The sequence below is a fragment of the Zootoca vivipara genome, chromosome 7 (genome assembly GCF_963506605.1).
Source record: "Zootoca vivipara chromosome 7, rZooViv1.1, whole genome shotgun sequence".
NCBI lineage: Eukaryota > Metazoa > Chordata > Lepidosauria > Squamata > Lacertidae > Zootoca > Zootoca vivipara.
The window spans coordinates 31,381,348-31,406,273 of record NC_083282.1 but is presented as its reverse complement, the minus strand read 5'-3'; the positions used below and the strand labels follow the sequence as shown (position 1 = coordinate 31,406,273).

At 42.9% G+C, this 24,926-nt stretch overlaps 1 protein-coding gene across 4 annotated transcripts in view; it reads right to left on the bottom strand.

Annotated features, from left to right (window-relative positions):
- Positions 1–204: 204 nt before the first annotated feature.
- The window catches only part of ERICH3 (glutamate rich 3), a 68,458-nt gene continuing 43,736 nt past the window's right edge, over positions 205–24,926 (bottom strand). For all 4 annotated transcript variants that reach the window (XM_060276816.1, XM_060276814.1, XM_060276815.1 and 1 more), the window contains 4 exons: positions 14,648–15,049; positions 9,808–9,954; positions 2,380–7,930; positions 205–689 (listed from right to left, as the gene is read on the bottom strand). In XM_060276816.1, coding sequence (XP_060132799.1) covers positions 2,403–7,930; positions 9,808–9,954; positions 14,648–15,049 — 6,077 coding nt within the window. In that variant the 3' untranslated portion in view covers positions 205–689; positions 2,380–2,402. The remainder of the gene's footprint in view (positions 690–2,379; positions 7,931–9,807; positions 9,955–14,647; positions 15,050–24,926) is intronic.

Here is a 24,926-nt window from a genome sequence, read left to right as displayed (position 1 = left end):
AATTGAACATTTGATATTTATTTTTTGAAAGGATGTAGAAAAGACCTGGTCAGAACATACACACCTTTCTATTGGAACACATGTGTCTAGCCTTGCTTACACACACACACACACACACACACACACACACACACACACGAAAAACCCACACAAATGACACACCAAAGGCAGGGGGGTATAATCACAATATGTACATTTCTCATCTGTTTTCAGGTGTTTTATTATTCTACATAAAGCCCTCATTGTGGCTCTCACTATCACCACAGTTAACTGGCTGATTTTTGTGAAGTTCCCAGCAACATAATAATTTTCTGCTTTTTTAAAAGAAATGTGTGGCAGCTGTTGGACAGGCCTCATGATTATTACTTTCATAATTATAAAGGAGTGCTATTTCTGAAATGGGCTAGATTTCTCTAGTCTGGAGCTGTTCTGGTTAAAAAGCGGCAGATGTTTGTGCTACTCGTGAAGGAAAAGAAAGGAAAAGGAGGGCAGACATCCCAGCCAGCACCAGCCTAGAGTGATTTGTGGAAAAATGGCTAAATAATCATAAATCATAATATGACTAATGGAAAAGAGAAAATGTAAGCTGTGGAATAATTGGAGAGAATGCTTGGTTGGGTGAGTCATTGTTCCACCTTGTCTTGGGACTGTAGTGATGACACACTGGGAATGCCAAACCCCAGAGTTTTCTAAGGAAGCAAAAAAGGAAAAGAAAGTTAGCTGTATAGGGTGAAGATTACAAATTTGGCATAACAAGGACTAGCAATTCTAATCTGCTACTTTGGAAAGTTGTTTGTTTGCTGTGCATTAGAACATCTCTTTAGAGATTGTAAAGAAACTTTGGTTCCTGGGGTCAAAGAGAAGGTTTCCCACTGTGTACCATTTCCCTCTGTTTGCATACCATTTTGAATCAAGATGGCAGAAATAACCTTTCAAAACTAGACTGGCCTTTTTGTTGCAGTTGATCCTCAGAGCTATTAAAACAATGCTTTACAAGGACCTTTCAAAGATGTTTGCATATTCTTTCCCAACTTCCTTATCCCCCAAACACTAGTCCACTAGCTTGGGACAACTCCAGAAGGTGAGAGCCATTTTGGAAAAAGTGCAGCCCCACCCACACAGCTAAGAATGATGGAATGGTGTGAGCAAGATCTATGTGTGAGATAGAAAAAAACCAAAGCTGTCAGTTTGAAAAACAGGCAGAGAGAGCTGAGCTGAGTTTTGAGCTTTGCAAGCCAAAAGCATCTGGGATGCAGGAATGCTTTGCTCTGATGGGACTGCAGTGGGCTTTCTCTGATAAAATGTTTAAGTTATCTTCCTCCACCAGTATATCTGTAACACAACAAAACAAAACAAAATGCCAAAGAAAGGTCTCTCCAGCAATCTCCTCTGCTAAAGGAAACCAAACCTGGCTATCTACTACTGCCACTGCCAGCCTCCACTTGGGAGAGTGGTATACAGTGGTACCTCTGGTTGCGGACGGGATCCGTTCCGGAGCTCTGGTTAGATCTCGAGGTTTTTGCTACTGGAGGTGAATGTTCTGCGCATGCGCGTGCAGCAAAACCCAGAAAAATACTTCCGGGTTTGCCATGTGGTATCCCTAAGGATATGTAACCAGAGGTGTGTGTAAGTAGAGGTACCACTGTACAATCAACAGCTCCTATCAGGTCTACCATTCAGTATTTTCATGATCTAAAGGAACTGGGCTGAATCTTTTAGAAAACTGTGTAAAAAATAATAATTCCCAAGTTGCCATTTTAGCCTGCTACACATAGGCCCATAAAATGGTCTGAAGGGAAACTGACCAGTTCTACTGCAGCCATTAAGCAGTCTGGCCCCATAGGCTGTCCTGAAGGGAGCCCCCAGCCCAAACGATATGCAAACAGCTGCAAATTCCTCCAAGGAGACGGAGGTCTATGTGATATATTATTATTATTATTATTATTATTATTATTATTATTATTATTTTAAAAAAAACCAGCAATGTAAAGTCAAGTCAAACACTCTTAAACTCCTATTGATTTGTTTCAAATGAGTAAGTGCAAGTTCAACTATCTCCAGTGAAATTAGTGTCAAGAAAGGTGGAACTTTAGCTGGCTCCTGCACTCTGCTCCAGAGCTATAGCTATGGAGGCAATGAAGTCAGGTGAGTTTCAAAGGCAGGTTTTTATTATTATTACTTCCTGTGGGCGAGTGTTTGCCAGTCAAAGGAGAAAAGTCACACAAACACACACATGTATGGCTAATGCAAACACTTAGGCAGGCCTAAAGCTACTCTTTGAATTGGGGCCATTACTCTCTCTCTCTCTCTCTCTCTCTCTCTCTCTCTCTCTCTCTCTCTCTCTCTCTCTCTCTCTCTCTCTCTCTTTCTCTCTCTTACCTTCATCAATAGTCCCCTTCTTCTCAGTCAGATGTTCGAAATGTTCGAGAAGATTCTAGGCTGATCATTTGCAAAGTGAAGTTTGCTGGCAGCTCTCTTTCAGGCTGTTGTGCATTGCTGGGAACAGTTTCTTTCACTGGCAGATTTACTTCCAGAGACTCTTCCTCTCCTGTTCTCCCCTGTTCGTTTCTATATTTTTCCTCCACAGGCTCTTCAGTACCTGCTTCCTTGGCATTGTCGCTCTGAGCACCCCATGTTTTTCTTTTTACTACAGCTCCAAAAACTTCTTTCCTCCCAGCCTCCTCCTTGTGAGACAGCATTCGAGCCTCTTCTACTGAAACATCCCCCTCAAGTACTTCAGGCTCTTCTTCCACCTGCTCCACATTCATAAGCGATACTTGTTCTATCAACTTCTGCATCCCTACCAACAGAGCTTCCTCCACATCTCTCAGTGTTATCGTTGGATATGCCTCCTCTTCCTTCTCTACTTCTTCACTTGCATCTTCTATCTGCACCCCCAGGTCAGGTGACATTTTCCCGGCCACAGTCTCTTTTGGTGTTTTTTCCACTTCATCTTGGAAGGTGACATGACTGCCCATTCTTCCTTCTGTTAATGCAGCTTTTTGCGTGAATGGCTCGGATAGGTGTGTTGCCTCTGTCACGCCAGCTACCCTTGGGATTGCTGTGATGGCCATTCCATGGGCTATTTCCTTCTCATGTGCCATGGACCGAGACCCCCTTTCTCTCTCTTTCCCTGAAACTTCAGCCTCTGTCCTCCTAATTGCCACCTTTCTCCCTGCCTTTGCCTCTTCAAAATCCACTTCTCCTTCTGCCTCTGTCTTCCTTCTTCCTCCTCTCTGTTTCTGCTTAGGTGCTGCCACTCCAGATCCAGGCCTCACTTCTCTCCCTCCCTCTTCAACTTCCTCACCCTCCTCTTCAATTAGATCCCCTTCCTCCACTGCACCTTCTGCACTTGCCACCACACCTTTGACTGTTGCTCTTCTTCCAGCCCTCCTTTCTGAACGTGGCTTGACTCCTGACCTCTCTGCCTTTCGTATTACTCTTGCTTGCTGGGCTGTCATATCTTCATCTTCTGCTCCAGAAATGACCCCCTCAGTCTCAGTGTCCAACAAGGGTTCGCCCACCTCGGATTCCAGTTTCTGTCCAGCTGAACCTTTGTCTCTAGATATTTTTTTCTTCTCTCTCACTTCTAAGTGTGTTTTCCTTCCAGCCCTTCTTTCTGAACTTCGCTTGACCGCTGACCTCTCTGCCTTTCGTATTATTCTTGCTTGCTGTGGTGTGGTATCTTCATCTTCTGCTCCTGAAATGACCCCCTCAGCCTCAATCTCTGACAAGGGTTCGCCTTCCCAAGGTTCTAGTTCCTCTTGAGCTGAAACTTCATCTCTAGATATTCTTTTCTTCACTCTCATTTCTGTTTTCCTTCCAGCCCTTCTTTCTGAACTTCGCTTGACCGCTGACCTCTCTGCCTTTCGTATTATTCTTCCTTGCTGTGGTGTGGTGTCTTCATCTTCTGCTCCTGAAATGACCCCCTCAGCCTCAATCTCTGACAAGGGTTCACCTTCCCAAGGTTCTAGTTCCACTTGAGCTGAAACTCCATCTCTAGATATTCTTTTCTTCTCTCTCATTTCTGTTTTCCTTCCAGCCCTTCTTTCTGAACTTCGCTTGACCGCTGACCTCTCTGCCTTTCGTATTACTCTTGGTTGCTGGGCTGTGGTGTCTTCATCTTCTGCTCCTGAAATGACCCCCTCAGCCTCAATCTCTGACAAGGGTTCGCCTTCCCAAGGTTCTAGTTCCTCTTGAGCTGAAACTTCATCTCTAGATATTCTTTTCTTCTCTCTCATTTCTGTTTTCCTTCCAGCCCTTCTTTCTGAACTTCGCTTGACCGCTGACCTCTCTGCCTTTCGTATTATTCTTCCTTGCTGTGGTGTGGTGTCTTCATCTTCTGCTCCTGAAATGACCCCCTCAGCCTCAATCTCTGACAAGGGTTCACCTTCCCAAGGTTCTAGTTCCTCTTGAGCTGAAACTTCATCTCTAGATATTCTTTTCTTCTCTCTCATTTCTGTTTTCCTTCCAGCCCTTCTTTCTGAACTTCGCTGGACCGCTGACCTCTCTGCCTTTCGTATTACTCTTGGTTGCTGGGCTGTGGTGTCTTCATCTTCTGCTCCTGAAATTACCCCCTCAGCCTCAATCTCTGACAAGGGTTCGCCATCCCAAGGTTCTAGTTCCTCTTGAGCTGAAACTTCATCTCTAGATATTCTTTTCTTCTCTCTCATTTCTGTTTTCCTTCCAGCCCTTCTTTCTGAACTTCGCTTGACCGCTGACCTCTCTGCCTTTCGTATTATTCTTGGTTGCTGTGGTGTGGTGTCTTCATCTTCTGCTCCTGAAATGACCCCCTCAGCCTCAATCTCTGACAAGGGTTCACCTTCCCAAGGTTCTAGTTCCTCTTGAGCTGAAACTTCATCTCTAGATATTCTTTTCTTCTCTCTCATTTCTGTTTTCCTTCCAGCCCTTCTTTCTGAACTTCGCTTGACCGCTGACCTCTCTGCCTTTCGTATTACTCTTGCTTGCTGGGCTGTGGTGTCTTCATCTTCTGCTCCTGAAATGACCCCTTCAGCCTCAGCCTCAGACTCTGACAAGGCTTCACCTTCCCAAGGTTCTAGTTCCTCTTGAGCTGAAACTTCATCTCTAGATATTCTTTTCTTCTCTCTCATTTCTGTTTTCCTTCCAGCCCTTCTTTCTGAACTTCGCTTGACCGCTGACCTCTCTGCCTTTCGTATTACTCTTGGTTGCTGGGCTGTGGTGTCTTCATCTTCTGCTCCTGAAATGACCCCCTCAGCCTCAATCTCTGACAAGGGTTCACCTTCCCAAGGTTCTAGTTCCTCTTGAGCTGAAACTCCATCTCTAGATATTCTTTTCTTCTCTCTCATTTCTGTTTTCCTTCCAGCCCTTCTTTCTGAACTTCGCTTGACCGCTGACCTCTCTGCCTTTCGTATTACTCTTGGTTGCTGGGCTGTGGTGTCTTCATCTTCTGCTCCTGAAATGACCCCCTCAGCCTCAGCCTCAGACTCTGACAAGGGTTCACCTTCCCAAGGTTCTAGTTCCTCTTGAGCTGAAACTTCATCTCTAGATATTCTTTTCTTCTCTCTCATTTCTGTTTTCCTTCCAGCCCTTCTTTCTGAACTTCGCTTGACCGCTGACCTCTCTGCCTTTCGTATTACTCTTGCTTGCTGGGCTGTGGTGTCTTCATCTTCTGCTCCTGAAATGACCCCCTCAGCCTCAGCCTCAGACTCTGACAAGGGTTCACCTTCCCAAGGTTCTAGTTCCTCTTGAGCTGAAACTTCATCTCTAGATATTCTTTTCTTCTCTCTCATTTCTGTTTTCCTTCCAGCCCTTCTTTCTGAACTTCGCTTGACCGCTGACCTCTCTGCCTTTCGTATTATTCTTCCTTGCTGTGGTGTGGTGTCTTCATCTTCTGCTCCTGAAATGACCCCCTCAGCCTCAATCTCTGACAAGGGTTCACCTTCCCAAGGTTCTAGTTCCTCTTGAGCTGAAACTCCATCTCTAGATATTCTTTTCTTCTCTCTCATTTCTGTTTTCCTTCCAGCCCTTCTTTCTGAACTTCGCTTGACCGCTGACCTCTCTGCCTTTCGTATTACTCTTGCTTGCTGGGCTGTGGTGTCTTCATCTTCTGCTCCTGAAATGACCCCCTCAGCCTCAGACTCTGACAAGGGTTCACCTTCCCAAGGTTCTAGTTCCTCTTGAGCTGAAACTTCATCTCTAGATATTCTTTTCTTCTCTCTCATTTCTGTTTTCCTTCCATCCCTTCTATCTGAACTTCGCTTGACCGCTGACCTCTCTGCCTTTCGTATTACTCTTGCTTGGTGGGTTGTGGTGTCTTCATCTTCTGCTCCTGAAATGACCCCCTCAGCCTCAGCCTCTGACAAGGGTTCATCTTCCCAAGGTTCTAGTTCCTCTTGAGCTGAAACTTCATCTCTAGATATTCTTTTCTTCTCTCTCATTTCTGTTTTCCTTCCAGCCCTTCTTTCTGAACTTCGCTTGACCGCTGACCTCTCTGCCTTTTGTATTACTCTTGCTTCCTGGGCTGTGGTGTCTTCATCTTCTGCTCCTGAAATGACCCCCTCAGCCTCAGCCTCAGACTCTGACAAGGGTTCACCTTCCCAAGGTTCTAGTTCCTCTTGAGCTGAAACTCCATCTCTAGATATTCTTTTCTTCTCTCTCACTTCTGTTTTCCTTCCAGCCCTTCTTTCTGAACTTCGCTTGACCGCTGACCTCTCTGCCTTTCGTATTACTCTTGCTTGCTGTGGTGTGGTGTCTTCATCTTCTGCTCCTGAAATGACCCCCTCAGCCTCAGTCTCTGACAAGGTTTCACCTTCCCAAGGTTCTAGTTCCTCTTGAGCTGAAACTCCATCTCTAGATATTCTTTTCTTCTCTCTCATTTCTGTTTTCCTTCCAGCCCTTCTTTCTGAACTTCGCTTGACCGCTGACCTCTCTGCCTTTCGTATTGCTCTTGCTTCCTGGGCTGTGATGTCTTCATCTTCTACTCCTGAAATGACCCCCTCAGCCTCAGACTCTGACAAGGGTTCACCCTCCCAAGGTTCTAGTTCCTCTTGAGCTGCACCTTCATCTCTAGATATTCTTTTCTTCTCTCTCATTTCTGTTTTCCTTCCAGTCCTTCTTTCTGAACTTTGCTTGACTGCTGACCTCTCTGCCTTTCGTATTATTCTTGCTTGCTGGGCTGTGGTGTCTTCATCTTCTGCTCCTGAAATGACCCCCTCAGCCTCAATCTCTGACAAGGGTTCACCTTCCCAAGGTTCTAGTTCCTCTTGAGCTGAAACTCCATCTCTAGATATTCTTTTCTTCTCTCTCACTTCTGTTTTCCTTCCAGCCCTTCTTTCTGAGCTTCGCTTGACTGCTGAACTCTCTTCTCCTGAAATGACCCCCTCAGCCTCAGTCTCTGACAAGGGTTCACCCACCCGACGTTCTAGTTTCTGTTGAGCTGAACCTTTGTCTCTAGACATTCTTTTCTTCTCTTTCACTTCTAGATATGTTTTTTTGGTTTCATCCCCCCGCAGGCCTGAAATGTCTTGGACTATTTCCTCCATTTCAGATGAAACTCCTTGTCTGACACCTTTGCCACCATATACTAGGGCTCCAGAAACAGCTGCTTTTTCATGATCTGAGGAGACTACCCCATCAAGTTTTGACCCCGGAGCCATGTCTTCTTCTTCTTCTTCCACAAAAGAACCATCCTCCCGTTGGATTTTCACATATATTTTGTCCTTCACACTTCCCTTCAATAATTTGTTTTCCTTTGTTTTAAGAGCTTTTACATCTTTGCCTCGCAATTCTTCTCCCAAAGCTGCTTCTTCAGGGCCTTCCTCATCGGCAAGCTCCTCTTCGTCAAGTGCTCTTTCCTTGCCCACCATCTGTCTTACATGCTCCACTTGCCCCGCAACCTTCTGTGATTCAAACACTCTCGATTCTTTTGCCAAGGAAGCTCCATCTGGCACTATTAAAATAAGCACAGCATGAGTTCTAATTGTGATAACTCTATCAGTGTTGGGTTGGGCTTTTTCTTAAAAAAAATACTTTGCAATGAAAGGTGTCATGTTTTTCAACCTTCCTTTCAGAGAATGGCTAGGCTTAGCCACTGTGAATCATTTGATGAGATCCTGCACTGGCAACTTGTGGGCTAGATTGTGTGGATTAACCCATGAGGGACTGATGTCTGAAGGATGCTACCTCGTGGGAATACACTGGACATGTTAATTTTCTGTGCCCACGTGATTCTATAGAGGTCAAGGCACAATAATGCAGGAGGGAGCCTTCTCCTGCTTTGACCCATTTTGTCCTGCTTAAGAAACTGTCATGTGTTTCTGCCTACTCCCACATTTTTTAGAAGCAGCAATTTCTATATAAACAGAAAGTTGTCAGTCAACCCTTCTTTTCCCAATAGCCTTGCCCATGAACAGATATTGAAAAAGATTAGCCATGTCACTGAAACTGGAATATAAATACTCAGACAGCAAGTTCATCATGCAGAATAGCTCCATACCAAGTGAAGAGTTGCTGAATTATAGCAATGAAAGGCAGAGATGAAAAGCATCTGGCAGCCATTAAATCAAGCATATAGATATTGATATGTACACACACGCACACGAGTGGGAGAATGGAGTGCTCAAAAAACAACTGGGACCACAGTATCAAAAGATAGGGGAGCACTATTCCACACCCTGATTAAAAAAAATACTCATTGTGCAAAGTGCATTTGATACTAATGAAATTTATGCAGGTTGCGATTAACTGTTCTCATTGATTTCAGTAGTGAAACTGGCTGTCCAATCCTATGCATGTCCAATTTTGCACCCAGCAAAGGGTATATAGGCTGTAGCCTAACTTTATTTTTCCTGTTGGAACTGTTATCATTAAGTTGGGAGATACTTCGCAAGCACCCAGCCTACATGTTACTAATTATGCTTGATAAACTACGTTTGATAAATTATGTTCTAAAAAGTTAAAGGATATAATGGAGTGGAAAGAATCATATTGACATCTATATAGAGAAATGGTTTCTTCCTGACTTGTATGCTTGTATAATCTAAACACTTTAGAGGAAAAATTGTAGGAGCTGAAGTGCTGATGGCATCCATCTATGCCCTTATGTGTGATGCTCAATGAACAATGCAATCAAACCAGACAAATCCTGGAATCAAAAAGCTGCATCTGAGGGGAATAGAGCTGGGGAGAGTGGTTATAATTCAGCCAGAAGGTCAAGGGAGGTAGCGAGGAGAGTGAAGCAGTATTATTAGGAAAAACCACCATTTCCCTAGTGACAAAATTGTTTATGGAAACTATAAGATTTGTACAGTATAGTGTGAAGTAGGAGAAAACATCAAAAGCTTTCTTCTCTATCCTCCTCCATTAGTCTAATCAAGCACTTGCCTAACTATCACTTAGGCCAAGACTTTCAAGTAGAATATGGGTAATTAAGGCTCAAACCAGACATTGCAGGAGATGCATTGTTGATTCTGTTCCACATCTCCCCATACCATCTAGGCAGCATTTGTGGTGCCTGCTTGATCTTCCTTAATGGGAATACTAGTTAAACGGTGGGTTCATTCTAAGTCTGATCAGTGTAGCCTTAAGAATTTAAGAAATCTGCTGTATCAGACATGTCAAAGCACACAAAAACACTCAAACACACAAGCCAGCCTCCAAGCAGTCTAAACAAGCAACCATCTTGTCGCCAGTTATTCAGACACAATCAAAACTACAAGATGAAGGAAATTAAAAGAAGGATGAGATGAGAGTATAAAATAAAAAGAATAAAGATCAACCAGTATTTGAATGGGTAGTGACACGTAAGGCTTTATCATTTGATTTTACCTTTATGTTTATCTTCTTTATGTTTATCTTTCTTAGCTATGCTCTCCTCCTCATCCTCCGTACTGGACTCACTTGGTTCAGGTTCAGAACTCAAAAGTCGATCATGGTCTATGGCCTCAGCTATTTTCTCTTTGACGGATTTGCCATCTTCAAAAAATAGCACAACAATCACAAAACAGGGAGCAAAAGAGAGAAATTGGGGAAATGCTGATCACACATTGGCTTACAGGTTACTCTACTAGTAGATAAGGATACCAATTAAAATCCATGTCACCCACATGGATGCATTAAACACATAAAGCAAATAGCATCCCATCTATCAGATATTAAAATCGCATGCAGTGGAATTTCCACAATACAAAACAAAAACTGCCACAACAACAACAACACAAGTTACAAAAAATACCACCAGATCATAAAGTGATCTTTTTGTTTAGAAATATTTTTAATTTGCACACAAACCAAAATAACAAGACAATAGAAAACCTACAGATAAACTCAGGACATTTTTCAATACTAAGTTTCCAGATGCAATTCCAATGATTCCATCAGTTCTCTAAGCAGGTTAAATAGCTTGTGAGCTTCATCTCATTTTGATGCATGGGCAGATCTGAATGCAAATCCCCATTCTTCAACAAACATTTGATATTCCTAAGAAGCAACATGTCCTATTCTGCTACATTTCCACCACATTCTTATTAGGCCATGACACAGTTTAAAGTTGTGATAATATTTTCATTGTAACCTCAGTGCTTATGCAATAAAGTTTATTTACATTTCACTTGTTCTTAACAGAATATGTATTACTAGTGTCGTTCAGTCCGTTAAAAAAACGGGCGCTAGAACATATGTGAGCGCTGCGCGGAGCACCGGATCGAGGAGCCAGTCTGCAGAGTCAGCGCCCAGCAACGCCGTGCTGGATTGAGGAGGCGATGCTCCGTGCGGATCAAGGAAGCAGCCTGCCGGGTCGGCACCCAGCAGCGCTGCACGGAGCACTGGTCTGCAGAGTCACTGCCCAGCAGCGCCGCACGGAGCATCGCCTCCTCAATCCAGCATGGCGTTGCTGGGCACTGACTCTGCAGACCGGCTCCTCGATCCGGTGCTCCCGGGACCTCTCCTTCCTGTCGGCAGCAGGGGGACAGGAACGAAGGAGGAGAAAGCAGCCCTTTCTCCTCCTTCCTTCCTCTCCCCCAGCTGCCGACAGGAAGGAGACATCCCGGGGTTTGGAGAAGCGCTTGCGCAGCGCTTCTCCGAACCCCGGGACCTGTCCTTGCTGGACGCGCACACACACACGCTCTCCCCCCCCTCCCCGCCGCCAACGCTCAGTCCGGCCGGGAGCGGCGGTTGGCGGCCGCAGGGAAACACAGGTGGGGGGTGGGGAGAGCGCGTGCATGTGTGCGTCCAGTCTCTGCGTCCAATCCCTGTGTCCGTGGGGCAGATCCGCAGTAGTGCGGACACAGGGACACAGGGACTGGACGCAGAGACACTTGCACTTTATTATATAGGATTAATATTGCATTCCTATTAGCTTAGAAACCACTATTCCCGAAACAGAAACAACAGAAGATTTTTCTTCTTCTCGTCTCCAAAACAACATGTATATGAAAAGAAATCACTGTTGAAAGTTGCAAAGCTCTCTGGCATTAGTGTAGGTTTCTTTTAAAATAGGAAGCCTGATGGGTTCTGCCTAGGTGTACACACAGGGGTCAGCAAACTTTTTCAGCGGGTGGCCGATCCACTGTCCCTCAGACCTTGTGGGGAGCCAGACTATATTTTGAAGAAAAAAATATGAACAAATTCCTATGCCCCACAAATAATCCAGAGATGCATTTTAAATAAAAGGACATATTCAACTCATGTAAAAACATGCTGATTCCTGGAACATCCGCGGGTCGGATTTAGAAGGCAATTGGGCCGCATCCAGCCCCCGGGCCTTAGTTTGGGAACCCCTGGCTGTACACACCTCATTAGCTCCATTGGGGCCCCAGCATTGCTTTGTTAACAAGTCTTGAACACAAGGAGTTTAAACCACTTGGTGTCTAAGGATGATTTTCTTCCAGTTCTGCAGTGTGGGTGAAACAGGTAGGTTATTGCAGTGAGAAGCTTGATGCTGCAATAAATTATGCACATACTGGCACCTATCCCATTCTAGTCATGCTGCATGCAACCAGTGGCGGAAGGGTCGGGATGTGTCTAGGAGACAAGTAATTATAAAACTTCTAGAAGACATCAGAAGGCAGCCCTGTACTGGGAAGTTTTTTTATGTCTGATGCCTTATTATGTGTTTATATGTGTGGGAAGCCACCCAGAGTAGCTGGGGCAACCCAGTCAGATGGGTGGAGTATAGATAATAAAATTATAAATATTATTGTTATTACTGCGATGTACTTATTTTATTTTATTTCAATCCTGCCTTTCTACCAGTATAGGACCCAAGGCAGCTCACAATATGTAGATGTAGATCCAAATGCTCATCCAGGATGGACACTTGCATCCTCAACATACATGGAAGCCTGCTTCTGTAGGTGGGTTTCTCTTTCTTGCTACAAAATAAAGTTCACTGAACAGGTTTTATTTTTGTTTTTCCTTTTCTTTTGTCTCTAGCTATATCTGATCAACCCTATCCAAGCAGACATACAGCAGACTGCAACAAAAAAAAAATTACAAAAAAATGGGAGAGACAGAAGATAATTTCAGTAGCCAGTTAAAATCTCAACACCTCCAGCTACCACAGCAGTAGATTCTGAATACATCCTCTGCTCAATGCTATGTTAATTCAAATCCAGGACTATCAAACAACTGTTTAATTACCATGTTCAGAAATCTGAGCTAAACAGAAATGATGATACCCTTCTACACTAAAATCTGTGGCAGGCCATTAACTCAACCCACATGATTACTCCATGCTTCCATTTTGTATTAGAGCACTTAATCCTATGTGTGTACTTGTTAAGCGGTTAATAACTTCATTCTTCAACAGTACTTAAATATTCATCTCATCTAACAGTCTAATTGGGAAGTTGCTCACATTGAGAATCCAGCATATGGATGAAGGGAAAGATTTCAAACAACTAAAACACCCATAAAAAATTCAGCATAATCATCCAGAACTGTACTTTTCTCTCTCTTTTTTTCCTCAATTTTCCTCCATGTTAGATACATAACAAATTGCAAGGAAATGAAAAGCAACCCAGCCCAAAGATGTTTGCAAACCATTCCAATTTTCATAACATTCTGCACATGCCAAACTATTCCATAGAACAGCACAAAGCAATAAGAAACAAACAATCAATGTCTATTAATAGGAAGCAAGATCAATGTATATTTCACCACCAGATGATTGCAGATAAAAATACAAATCAGAAGAATTAGCATGACTTATGGTTTTCTTTCATGTCTGCATCACTATGGGTTGATATTAAGTGACTAGAATGATTTCACTATGATCTAAAGTTAAAAGTAATAATGCCACACACCTTAATGGTTTCTTTGCCTCCAAGGGGTTTAGACCCAGAAAAAATAGGAATTTATTGTGCAAACAGTATGCATTTTATGATCCAAAATAATTAATATATATATAAAGGTAAAGGGGACCCTGACCATCAGGTCCAGTCGTGTCCGACTCTGGGGTTGTGGCGCTCATCTCGCTCTATAGGTCGAGGGAGCCGACGTTTGTTCACAGACAGCTTCCGGGTCATGTGGCCAGCATGACAAAGCTGCTTCTGGCGAACCAGAGCAGCACACGGAAACGCCGTTTACCTTCCCGCTGTAGCGGTCCCTATTTATCTACTTGCACTTTGATGTGCTTTCGAACTGCTAGGTGGGCAGGAGCTGGGACCGAGCAACAGGAGCTCACCCCATTGCAGGTGAACCGCCGACCTTCTGATCAGCAAGCCCTAGACTCTGTGGTTTAACCCACAGCGCCACCTGGGTCCCTTGTAAGATAGATAGATAGATAGATAGATAGATAGATGATAGATAGTTTTAGAGGATGGGCCATACCATCATGTGCTTTGTGTACAGAAGGCCCCAAATTCAATTCTTGGCATCTCCAGTTTAAAAGATCAGATAGCAGGTCATATGAATGACCTCTGCTTAAGGCTTTGGAGAGTCGCTGCCAAGGCAATACTCGAAAGGATGAATAATCTGACCAGATATAAGGCAGATTCCTATATTCCTATCTTCAATTTGCTAAGTTTAAAGCTATGAAACTTGTCCATAATCTCACAATAAAAAAATGTGGAACAGAAACTTTTATCTCGTGCCTCCCATATTCATCACTCCAAACAATAAAAGCATGCAAAGATGTGGTTTAGATGTCATTATGTCTCTGAACCTATAAGAAGTATACACTGATTAACTTCATTTGATGCAATTGTTTTTCCCTATGTTGATAAATAGCCTTTCCAACTGTGCTTTCAGACGGGATGGCAATCAAGTTTGGGCACTGCTTGATCTCAGATCCATTTCACCTGCTTGTCTCCGTTTACCATCTAGGAAAGTAATAAATTCAGCTGTCACAAAATGCCCTGCAAACGATAGTGATGGAGACAAGAGGAAAGCTCACCAAAGCCTTACATGTTAAATCACACAGACCACAATTATAGCACCCGATACAACAGCATGGCATGGACATTTCAGAGCATGACACTGCCAGAAATTTGGCACACGCAGTAAACTGGGGGTGGGAGGGGGAATCACATCATTCTAACATATGTTGTGTTTCATATGCCATTACCAAAGCTTAGGATGCAAAATGATGCAGTCACTCAAGGACAAGCAAAACCACACACTTGTATGCAATGGACCCATCAGAGTTCTTACTGCAGACCATACTTACCACCTTCATCCTCATCTTCAGAAGGTCCTCTGCTTCTGCTCTTTGCTCGATGGCTGTGTTCAGAATGCTCGAACACATCCTTCTCCCTGTCGTCCCTCAAACTCCTGTGCACCGAACCTACAACCTTGCCTTCCTCACTGTCTGGACTTGTGTCTTGAAGTCTTGCCTTCCTGACTTTGTGAGAGGTGACTGGCACATCTCTGGCTGCTATGTTGTCCGGCTCTTCCTCCACGTCTGTTCCTTGGCCTTCCTCTCTTTGGGTCTTTGCGGTTTCACTTTCATACCCTGAATGTCTGTCGGTCTCCTCTCGCTTGCCGCCTCGCTTTCTCGTCTCGCGGTCGGAGTCGTTTTCGCTGCTGTACGGCACGCTGCTGGAGGAGAGGGAGCGTGCAACCTTCCTGCCTACAAAGAGTAAAACACAATTTCATTTCAATGGCACCTTACATCTTCTCAGCGCTTGCAATCATTGTTTGCAGGGTCATGCGGAGAAACCTAGGACTGTGTGTGAAACGGGCCTCCCTCCACAGCAGCACAAAGTGTTGCTAGGGGGATGTGAGAGCCCTTCAGGTTAGTGCTAAAGCACCAGGTTTTATAAGTATGAGTTCAATCTAGGCATCTACTCTTTAAAACATTTCTGGGGGATTCAGTAGTTAAGAACTTCCTGCCTATGAGTCCGCTGTTATGGGTACATTAAAGCCCAGGATAAAGCTGTCTCCAATATTCCCTAGTTACTTTTATGCCAGGCAAGAAAGGCATTAAGGTGGTGGGAGGGGTGGTTGTTTAACTCCTTTTAAAAGAAGTTGTCTGTCTGTTTTGGGGTGTGTTTGCCAGGGTCTTTCACCTGAGGATCTTCAACATCAGCGCCTGTACCTAAGATGAAAGTGCACGGTTTTTCTGAAATCCTTATTCACTTTGCTTTTGCTCAACGATTCTTGTGCGTTTTATTTTTTTCTGAAATATAACACTTTTCATGCACAAAGTGGTGTAAAAAGGGGGGGCAATAAAATTACCATTCAGAATAAAATGTTTGAGGAGACCTTGAGATGATGAATGAAATCAAGGTAGCATCTAAAAGTGGAAACATTGTAGTAATGGGTGATTTCAACTACCCTCACATAGACTGGCTACATATGTGTTCTAGTCGTGACAGAGAGATAAAAATTCTAGGTATCCTAAATGACAGTGTTCCAGAACAGTTGGTGTTGGAACTGACCAGAAGGGCAGTGACCCTAGACTTAATCTTGAGTGGCATACAGGACTTGGTGCAAGATTTAAGCATTGTTGAGCCAATGGGGAACAGTGACCATTAAGCTGTAAAATTAAACATGTAAATAGCTAGGTCTCCAAGGAAATCCAACATGGTCACATTTGATTTCAAAAGAGGAAATGTCCCCAAAATGAGGAGGTTGGTAAAAAGGAAACTGAAAATCTAATTCACTCCAAATGCTTGGGAGTTGTTTAAGACCACAATGTTAGAAACTCAACTTGATTGTATACTGCAAATCAGGAAAGGTATCACGAGGACCAAGGTGATCCTGTGGGATTTCAGAAAGTATTTCATTTACTGCAAGGTATTGAACCAGGCAGACGAAGGGCTTCTCCACACTTACCTTTCCTCCACTTTTTCCAGGAAATCAGCAAAAAACTTGAATTGACATTTGCTCTGATGGAGCACTAAAGAGCAGGTTTTTGTGTGGAAAGCTCTGGGGCATTTTATTTTATTTTTAATGCTTGGACACAGAACTTTTAAGCACGAACCTGTGCCTGGAAAGATTGGGGCAAAAGGTAAGTGAGGCTAAGCCCTAACTGTAGGGCATGAACCCCAACTAGACTGAAGTAGCTATCAACTGAATTGACAGGTCAGCCAATGCCTGCACACCTGGGCCTATAATGGTCTGGCCTGAGAGCTGCCCCATCAGTCCAAACAACTTTTTTGTGATGAGTGCCTTGTCTTAGCCCTAGTTTATCTGTGTCCCTTGTACTGATTATGCCCCTACCTTTGGCCCCTCAGACCTGACTTGCTCTGGCCTCATCCTTGTCTGTTTGCTCTACAACCTTGTCACTGTATCCAAGAACTGAGAGCAGACACCTTGCTCAGACTGGACACCTATGTAGTCTTTTCTGATAATGCCACCCAGTTAGGGGAAAGCTCAAGCAAGGATTCAGACTAAGGGCTACTCAGTATCACATAAAATGCTGCAGCTTCTAATTTCATTTGCCATAAATCCTTGACAAACAAAGTTCATTCATTTGCAAAGACCAAACATTTCAACTGAATAATATAATCCACTGGAAATCTGTTATAGACAAAACTAAAATCAATACTGTAACGTATTATATTCTTGTGTTTTCTATCAAATGCAGTTCTGAGTTCTGAGCTCCTTTCATGTCCTGCCTGCTTCCAATAATTACTTGTAAATTTTGCTAATATTTTAAATTATTCTTCCCATCTGTGCTACTGTGAATATTCTGCAGGGCTTGTGATTCTTTTGTAAAAGAAACATGTTTACTTTAGCAAAAATGCAGGGTTTTCTTTATCCTCTCATTGCACTTCTGTAATGTAGAGCATTTTCCAATGAATATTATAAGAATGAATGAAACACTACTGTGAGGTGGGCGTTAAAATATCTCTTTTCCATACGCGAAGCAAGGCTGTAGAACATATAGCTAATCAATGCACATAGTCAATCAGTAAACCAATTGGAGCTTGAATTCAATAAAACTGGTCCAAATTCAGCACTCTAACAAATGGACAGCGTCACTTAATGCATTTGATAAATATTAACATACCCCTCAGCATAAGATACTGGATGAATGTTTTATTTGGGGGGGGATAGATGTTACTGGCAGATACTGGATCAACACTCCTGTTGACTTAAGGAGATATGTTTAGCAACAAAGCAGATAGAGACCCAGAGGTAATGTGAGCACCTAGCTCCTCCAGCTAGCCTATCTTCATTAACCAGGACTTTCAAGGCAAGTCTTCACATTAATCCACATGGTAATGCAATAATGTAAGAGAAGAAATGTGTTGGGGCTGGTGCAGACAAGCACACAACATGAAGGTCATTTAAAGATTGTTTCCTGTGGCAGCCCAATGTCACACACATAGAAATTTGCTGCATACTTCAGAGTGGGGTAGCATGTTTTTTTAAAAAAATGTCACCATAGCCTTAAAAAGAAAAGGGAAAAACTTCAACATGCTACACAGAGACAGCTGCTTTAAAAGGCATCCATGCCTGTCTTATTTTGTGTGGACCAGTTGTAGGTTAACACAAATCGCTCCCTCAGAAAATTGCAGCAAATTAAAAACCAGGCTGGAAAGTGATAAGATTTAATTATCTATGGCAGCTTGTCATTGGTCAAAGCACAGACATAGGGAACCTTATCACATCTTGTGCTTTAAGCTTGTCATTGGTGCCAGCTAATAGTATCAAATGTATGAAAGGAGGCCTTGAGTGCCATCTATTGGATTGGAAAGATAAGCAGAAACACTTTTAATAATTTAATAACAAATATACCTTCAGCTTCAGTGTCTCTTTGAATGTTCTTTAGAAATGGTGAAAGGAGAAGACTGACTCATACTCCCATCTCCCAAGGGAGGTTCTCATCTGAAGGGGCAATGGGTACAACACACACACACACAGGAGACACATAATTCTACCTATCCATCTGGAAAATGTGTATCATACCTGGAAGGATCTATCTGTTTTCCTCCCTGAACACAAGAATATGGATGTGGTTAAACAGAGAGCTTGAGTGATTCGCGCTTCTTCTGCTGCCTTTTGCCTCTGAGACATGTGCAAAAGCCACCTTAAAGTGGCATTAGATTTCAGCCTCAAAGTGTGTAAAAGGCCATGAGACATTTCAGCAACCCAGGTCATTAAAAATATTATCAGGTTTTTTTGAAAACATAAACAGCCTGGTACAGAAATAGCTGTTTGCCTCAGCAAAAACAGCCTGCACTGCTTTCCAGCTAATGAGTCATCCTGATTTATTCACAGGATTATGGTCTACGAGGATTTGAAAACCATACGTTCAGTCTTCTCTGACCTGTTCTCTGCCTGCGCTCAACAAAAATATTGCATGGAAAAATAAGGATTACCGTTTCTCATTTATCTAGAGACACTATTAAAATCTTCCACATTTGGAGAAATTTCGCCTTCATTTGGACCTGCACCAGCTGTTGAAATTAAAAGCTGTCAAGAAAGTGCACAGATTGGAGCGGACCATCGTTTTATTATTATTTATGAAGGACAGGCTCCTATCGTCATTTCAATTTCATTTTTATTTTTTAGTAAAAACAGAGTCAATGAAATCTGTGCATTGCAGTCCCTCAAAATCCTCTGTAACTATGTACTGAAAACCCTAAGGGTGGAAGTCAACTGATGAGTTCTGTTAGTAGAAGCCCACCTAAGGACTTCCACTTGTGCAATGGGGCATCCCCACCTCCTCTTCTTGCATGCCCCGCCCCCTTCCCCTACAATTAGTTCACGGGGCAGGGGCAGGAGAAACCCTAGAACAGCAGGCAGAGGAGATTGTTCCATTTGGCAAGCCACAATGCTGGTCCGGACAGAACAACACATAGTGAGACACTGAATTCTTCCCTTGGGTGGTATCCAATGTACCACTACGCGAATCTTCAGTCAGTGCAAGGATTTCTGCTTGAGCAATGGAATCTTCTCACCTTCTCCCCACAACACTTCCCTCAGATCTGTTCCCCCAACCCACTGCAGCAGATTTGGGGAGGGTATTAGGGGAGGAGAGGGAGGCGAGTCCCACTGTGCAAGCAGAAATCCATGCACTGACAGGATGTGGTAGTTTAATAGCACTCTAGCTGGACCTAGCAAATGTTAATTTCAAAGAATGCCCTCAAGGTAGCATCATTGTAAGGGAAACTGAGAAAATAAAATGGAAGATAGACCCAGTTGTCTAGTGCTGCTTTGAGTATCCTGCCAGGATTTGTTTGAAGATGAGGGGACTAGGAGATGCATCATTGATGGGCCTTGCTGGATATCAAATGCCCAAGGATGCTGGGTTCTGATGCCAGCCCAGAAGGTGTCCCCATTTCCCTCCTTTCATTAGTTTATGGTATTTAAGGGAAACGTGGGGGAAAGCAAAATTCTAACAAAAACTGAAAAGAGCACACAATCTTTTATTCTGGTCACCATCATGTCTTAACTAAGGGAAAGGCCTCTTTCAGCCATCTTGAGGTTTCAGGAAAATAGCTACATCTCAATGTTCAAAGCTTTCACTCTGCTTTTTGACTGCATGCCATGTATATCCTTCATAATGAAAAGAGAATATTGGAGCTCACTCATACGTCCTTCAAAAAGAGAGCACACAGGAGAAAGCTATCGTTCTTGACCTAGCCAAGTCTTCTCCTAGGGCGAGTCTTGGAGTAACTTTGTTACATCCTAGCACAGAAGGAATCTCACAGTAGCTCTGGAACAGTTTTGTACAGTAAACATCAGTTGTTTACAGAATCAACTAAATTAGTTTTCAAAACTGTGATTCTCCACAATTGCAAAGTGTGCCATGGCAAGGACACTGACAGTGAGAGGGGAAATCACTTTCAGCCATCTTGAGGTGTCAATGAAACAGCTACTTTCATGTATTTCAGGGCACTTCTATATGGTATCTGAGCTTCCTTTGATTGGCTAGAACTTACAGACAATAAAGTCTGGATATGGGGGGGACGGCAAAAAGAAGGGAGAAATGGGCTTCTAGAAAATTTTTCAGAAAGTGTCTCTAATTTCCATTTTTCCTGGCGACTGAAGCAAGGAAGGATATCTACTAGGAATGAATGTCCGAAGCACATCCTCCAGTGTGGAACAACACACTAGAGACAGAAACTTATTTTGTTTCTTGCTGAAAACTGCTCCAGGAAGTAAGAGAATCCAATTCTCACCAACAGCAGTTGGGCTACATTACACAAATCAAGCCAACAGAAATATTAAAGCTTCTAAATTAATGGCTTGAGATTGTGGCAATAAAAATGACCCAAATGGGTGTGTTATTGTCATTCTGTATGGAGCACTGTTACACCAACAGAAAGAATTACTTCACATATTTTCTCATTTTTTCATGTGCAGAGAACTATGTTTACAATTGGGACACAGGGTGGTTAAATGAGATTAATCTATTAGCACATCAGAACTGAGAGCAGGGCTTCATACAGGTAGTCTTCAGTTGTATGGAACTAGAACACTGATTGGACAATTACTCCTTTTGCTACTCATGAACCGCTACAGAGGCCTGACATATCATTGTCACACTCTCAGTGACTCCTGCTTAAACTGGCCACAAACCACTGGTCTCTGGTAGTTCAAAGGATTGAAAGAAGGGTAACAAATATGCAACATGTGACTCAGAGACAAAATACACGATCAGCACCCTAACATGAAGTACGCATTCCTAGACCATACCACCACTTCAGAATGCACATGGGGGGGGGGGCAAGAATGTTCACTGCCCCCCAAAAGGGGAGGGTGTCACTATACTTGCAAAAGTTGGGGAGAAAGCAAAGTCTAAAGGCCAACCCAGACAATCCGAACTGATTGATGACAATGAATGTGTCTAGTTTTAAATGTTCAATTACATCTGCAGCGGGCATCCCTCAAGATCAAGGGAAAGGGAGATCTGACTTCCTGCTCATCCCACAGTTCTGATTAAAACCCCTGTATTCACATTGCTATTTATCCTCCAGAGTCAATCTTGCAATGGCACTGCTTATGATTTAATAATAATAATAATAATAATAATAATAATAATTTATTATATATACCCCGCCCATCTGGCCGGGTCTCCCCAGCCACTCTGGGCGGCTTCCAACAGAAGCATTAAAATACACTAATTTGTTAATCATTAAAAGCCTCCCTAAACAGGGCTGCCTTCAGATGTCTTCTAAAAATCTTCTCCCCTCATCGTCACCAGTCATTGAGGCTTTGTGATTGTGGGTTTACCCACAGAAGGGAATTCCAGGAAGTGGAGGAAGGAAGAAAATGCCCTAATAATGACTTGGTTTGCATACGTACTTGAGGGTGACACAACTTGTGCAGCCCCCAATCTGCAGCTCCCATCTCAGAACCTACAGCTCCTTCCCCACCAGATAAGATTTCAAGAATCAGCTCCTTCAGTCCCCAAGGGTGTTTCTAATTAATTATTTGCTGTTAATTGTTCACATAACACCAACACTGTAAAGTGGACTGCTATTGTTTGCATTTGGCAAGCGACAAACTGACAACCAGAAAAACCACACTAAGCTTTCGTCCACGGCACAACATTGGGTCTGTCGTATCCAATTTTACTCTGTCAGAGTCTTTTGAATGATAAGCAGTCTCCTCTGAAACCATAGCTGCCAAGTTATCCCTTTTTTTAAGGGATTTTCCCTTATGCTGAATAGGCTTCCTCGCGAGAAAAGGGAAAACTTGGCAGCTATGCTGAAACTGCAGACAATCCTATATGGCTTCACTTTAGTTACTGAACTACTTATGGGTGGGAAAACAAAGAAAGCTATGGCTGGTGCCCATGATGATGAAAACTATAATCACTGAAGTGATAGCGAGTGCTAACCCAATATGGTTGGTCACCTCATTTCTACAGCCTGTAGCTACAAAACATACACATTTCCTAACCAGTCTTGCATGCTATTAATAAAACACTTCAATAAAGACTGTCACGCCTATCCAATTAGCATGATCATTCCACTTAAGTTATATCTCGTTGGGATTTCTCCTCTGAATGGATCAATTACTATCACACAAAATGGGTCAGGATTTTTAGTTAAATGCTACTTATCTGAAATTTGTTCATCTGTAAAACTCAGAGTGCATTATTTAACTCCCTGCTGGGAGTGAGTATAGGGGCCAAGATATACTCTGCTTCCAGTCAAATCCACAATTAAAACAAAACTATTTTTTTTTAAAAACTGCTTAATGAATGGCATGCTGAATTAATGTTAAATAGCAGCAGCAGCAGAACACGCATGAGCAGCCAAGCATAATTTTGTACAAAGCATACGGTTGAGGAAACAATAGTCAAAAGAAATTTACTACTGGCTTCATCAGTTACTTATCCAGAAGTGCAGCTTGTTATGTGTCTTAATATAATTAATTGAGTGCATGTAGCGGATTAATAATGAAAACCCCAAGTCAGCCCCATGAACACTTCTGCTACAGGCATTGTAGCAGTGACAGGTGTCACAAACAAAGCCTCCCTTCATGCACACCACTTCAGACCACTATAACTACAGGCCAATTTAATCCTATGTTCATTTCCTTATACCTGCATCAAAGTTCAAACCTATCCTTTCTTTGTATACCTTGTAGGCCCCTTCATAATTAAGAGAGAATATAGGAGCTCACCCACATTTCCTTCAAAAAAAAGTGCACACGGAGAAAAATATCATTCCTGACTTAGCTAAGTTTTCTCCTAGAGGGAGTATGGGAGTAGCTACCTTCCATCCTATAGCACAGAAGGCATTGCAAAGTAGCTTTGAATCAGGTTTGCACAGTAAATGTGAGTTGCTTACAGAATCAAGCAAATCAGTATTTGAAACCATAACTTTCCAACAACTAGAAAATGTGCCACAGCAAATGCACTGACGGTGAGGGCAAAATCACTCAGAATGCAAAGGCAAATAAAAACACACGAAGATGGTATGGTTTAAAAGAAACCACTCACATGGAGCCATGGATGAGCTAACAACATAAACGACGGTTTCCATAATTTGCTTTACTCATGAGTACAAATCCTGTATCCAGCTAGAAATTTAGTACGCCACCTTCCTTGTCCTCTACCCTAAAAAGTAGCCGATGCATTTTACTGAGTTTCACATCAATGGAGATTCAAGGGGGAGGGACATTTAGTCTTCCAGGAAGCATGTGGCTGGCTGCTATAAGAAACAGAAGGCTGGACTACACGGACCTTTGGTCTGATCATACATATCTGATGTTGTTCCAAGGGAACTTCAGCCTCTACTGCAGGCATCCCCAAACTTTGGCCCTCCAGATGTTTTGGACTACAATTCCCATCTTCCCCGACCACTGGTCCTGTTAGCTAGGGATCATGGGAGTTGTAGGCCAAAACATCTGGAGGGCCACAGTTTGGGGATGCCTGCTCTACTGTAAGAAGCAGTTCAACCTAATTGTGATGTCAAACAACCAAGGCAAATTTAGAATCAGTTTCTACTTATGGTTATTTACCTCCAGAGTGAAATGAAAAAAATCAATAAATACATACCTTTCTTTATTTTATTATTCTAGCCTCAGCACTGTTTCCAGCTGCAAGCACATTTACAGGAGTGGCTCTTCTTCTAACCCTAATACTTCAAACTGAAAGTTATCAGTCAATATTATTTAACTTTAGGTAAATATTGAGGAGCCTATATCGTTCCTGGCTACCTGGGTCTCCTCCATACAGAAGCAAATGGAAAAACATGTAGCAGCTTCATGCATTGCGGGAACTTGCATGCAGCATAATCCAGAGTTTACCTACTCAAAAGAACTCAATGGGATTTCCTTCCAAATATGTGTTGTAAGATTAAAGTCTTACTTTTTAACATATGCCTGCTTCTAATGGCCAAAGCACCCTGGTCCTAAACAAGAAAGAAACAAGAATGCCCCTTTTTATATTAAACCTCTCCATTTTGAAGTTGAATTCCAACGATTCACACTCCGATGGAAGGAAACGTTTCCAAATAGCTGTATATTTACTGTGCAGCTACATTATTAATGTAAGGCTATGTAAAGGAGATTCTTCTTCATCTCCTAATGACTTGGGTGGACGATTTGTGCAAATGAGGAAGCATTTTTGCAATATTCATTGGGTGGAACAAAATTACATAAATGAATTCCAAACAAGAGAATTTAATCAGAAGCAAGTGAAATATGCATCCGAAAATAAAAGAGCAGGAAGAAAGCTGTTTAGATAGGACCCTGCCACAAAGCAAGGCTTTCTACCCAGCACCAAACACAATCTACACCAGGGATGGGGGAGCCTGTGGTCTTCAGATATTATCATCAACCCTGACCACTGGCCGTGCTAGCTGGGGCTCATGGAAGTTGTGGTGCAACAACTCTGAAAGGCTACAGATTCCCAATCTCTGATGTACATCATCCACGATAAGGTGTGCCCTAAGCAGAGGGCAGGTGCCCTGGTTGATGCCTGCATAAAAGAAAGCTATCCATGACCCAAGCCATTCGCAGGAGGAAGACCACCCTCAGAGTTACTAGCAATTTCAGCAAAAGGAAAATTCATTCCCCAAATAAGATGATTT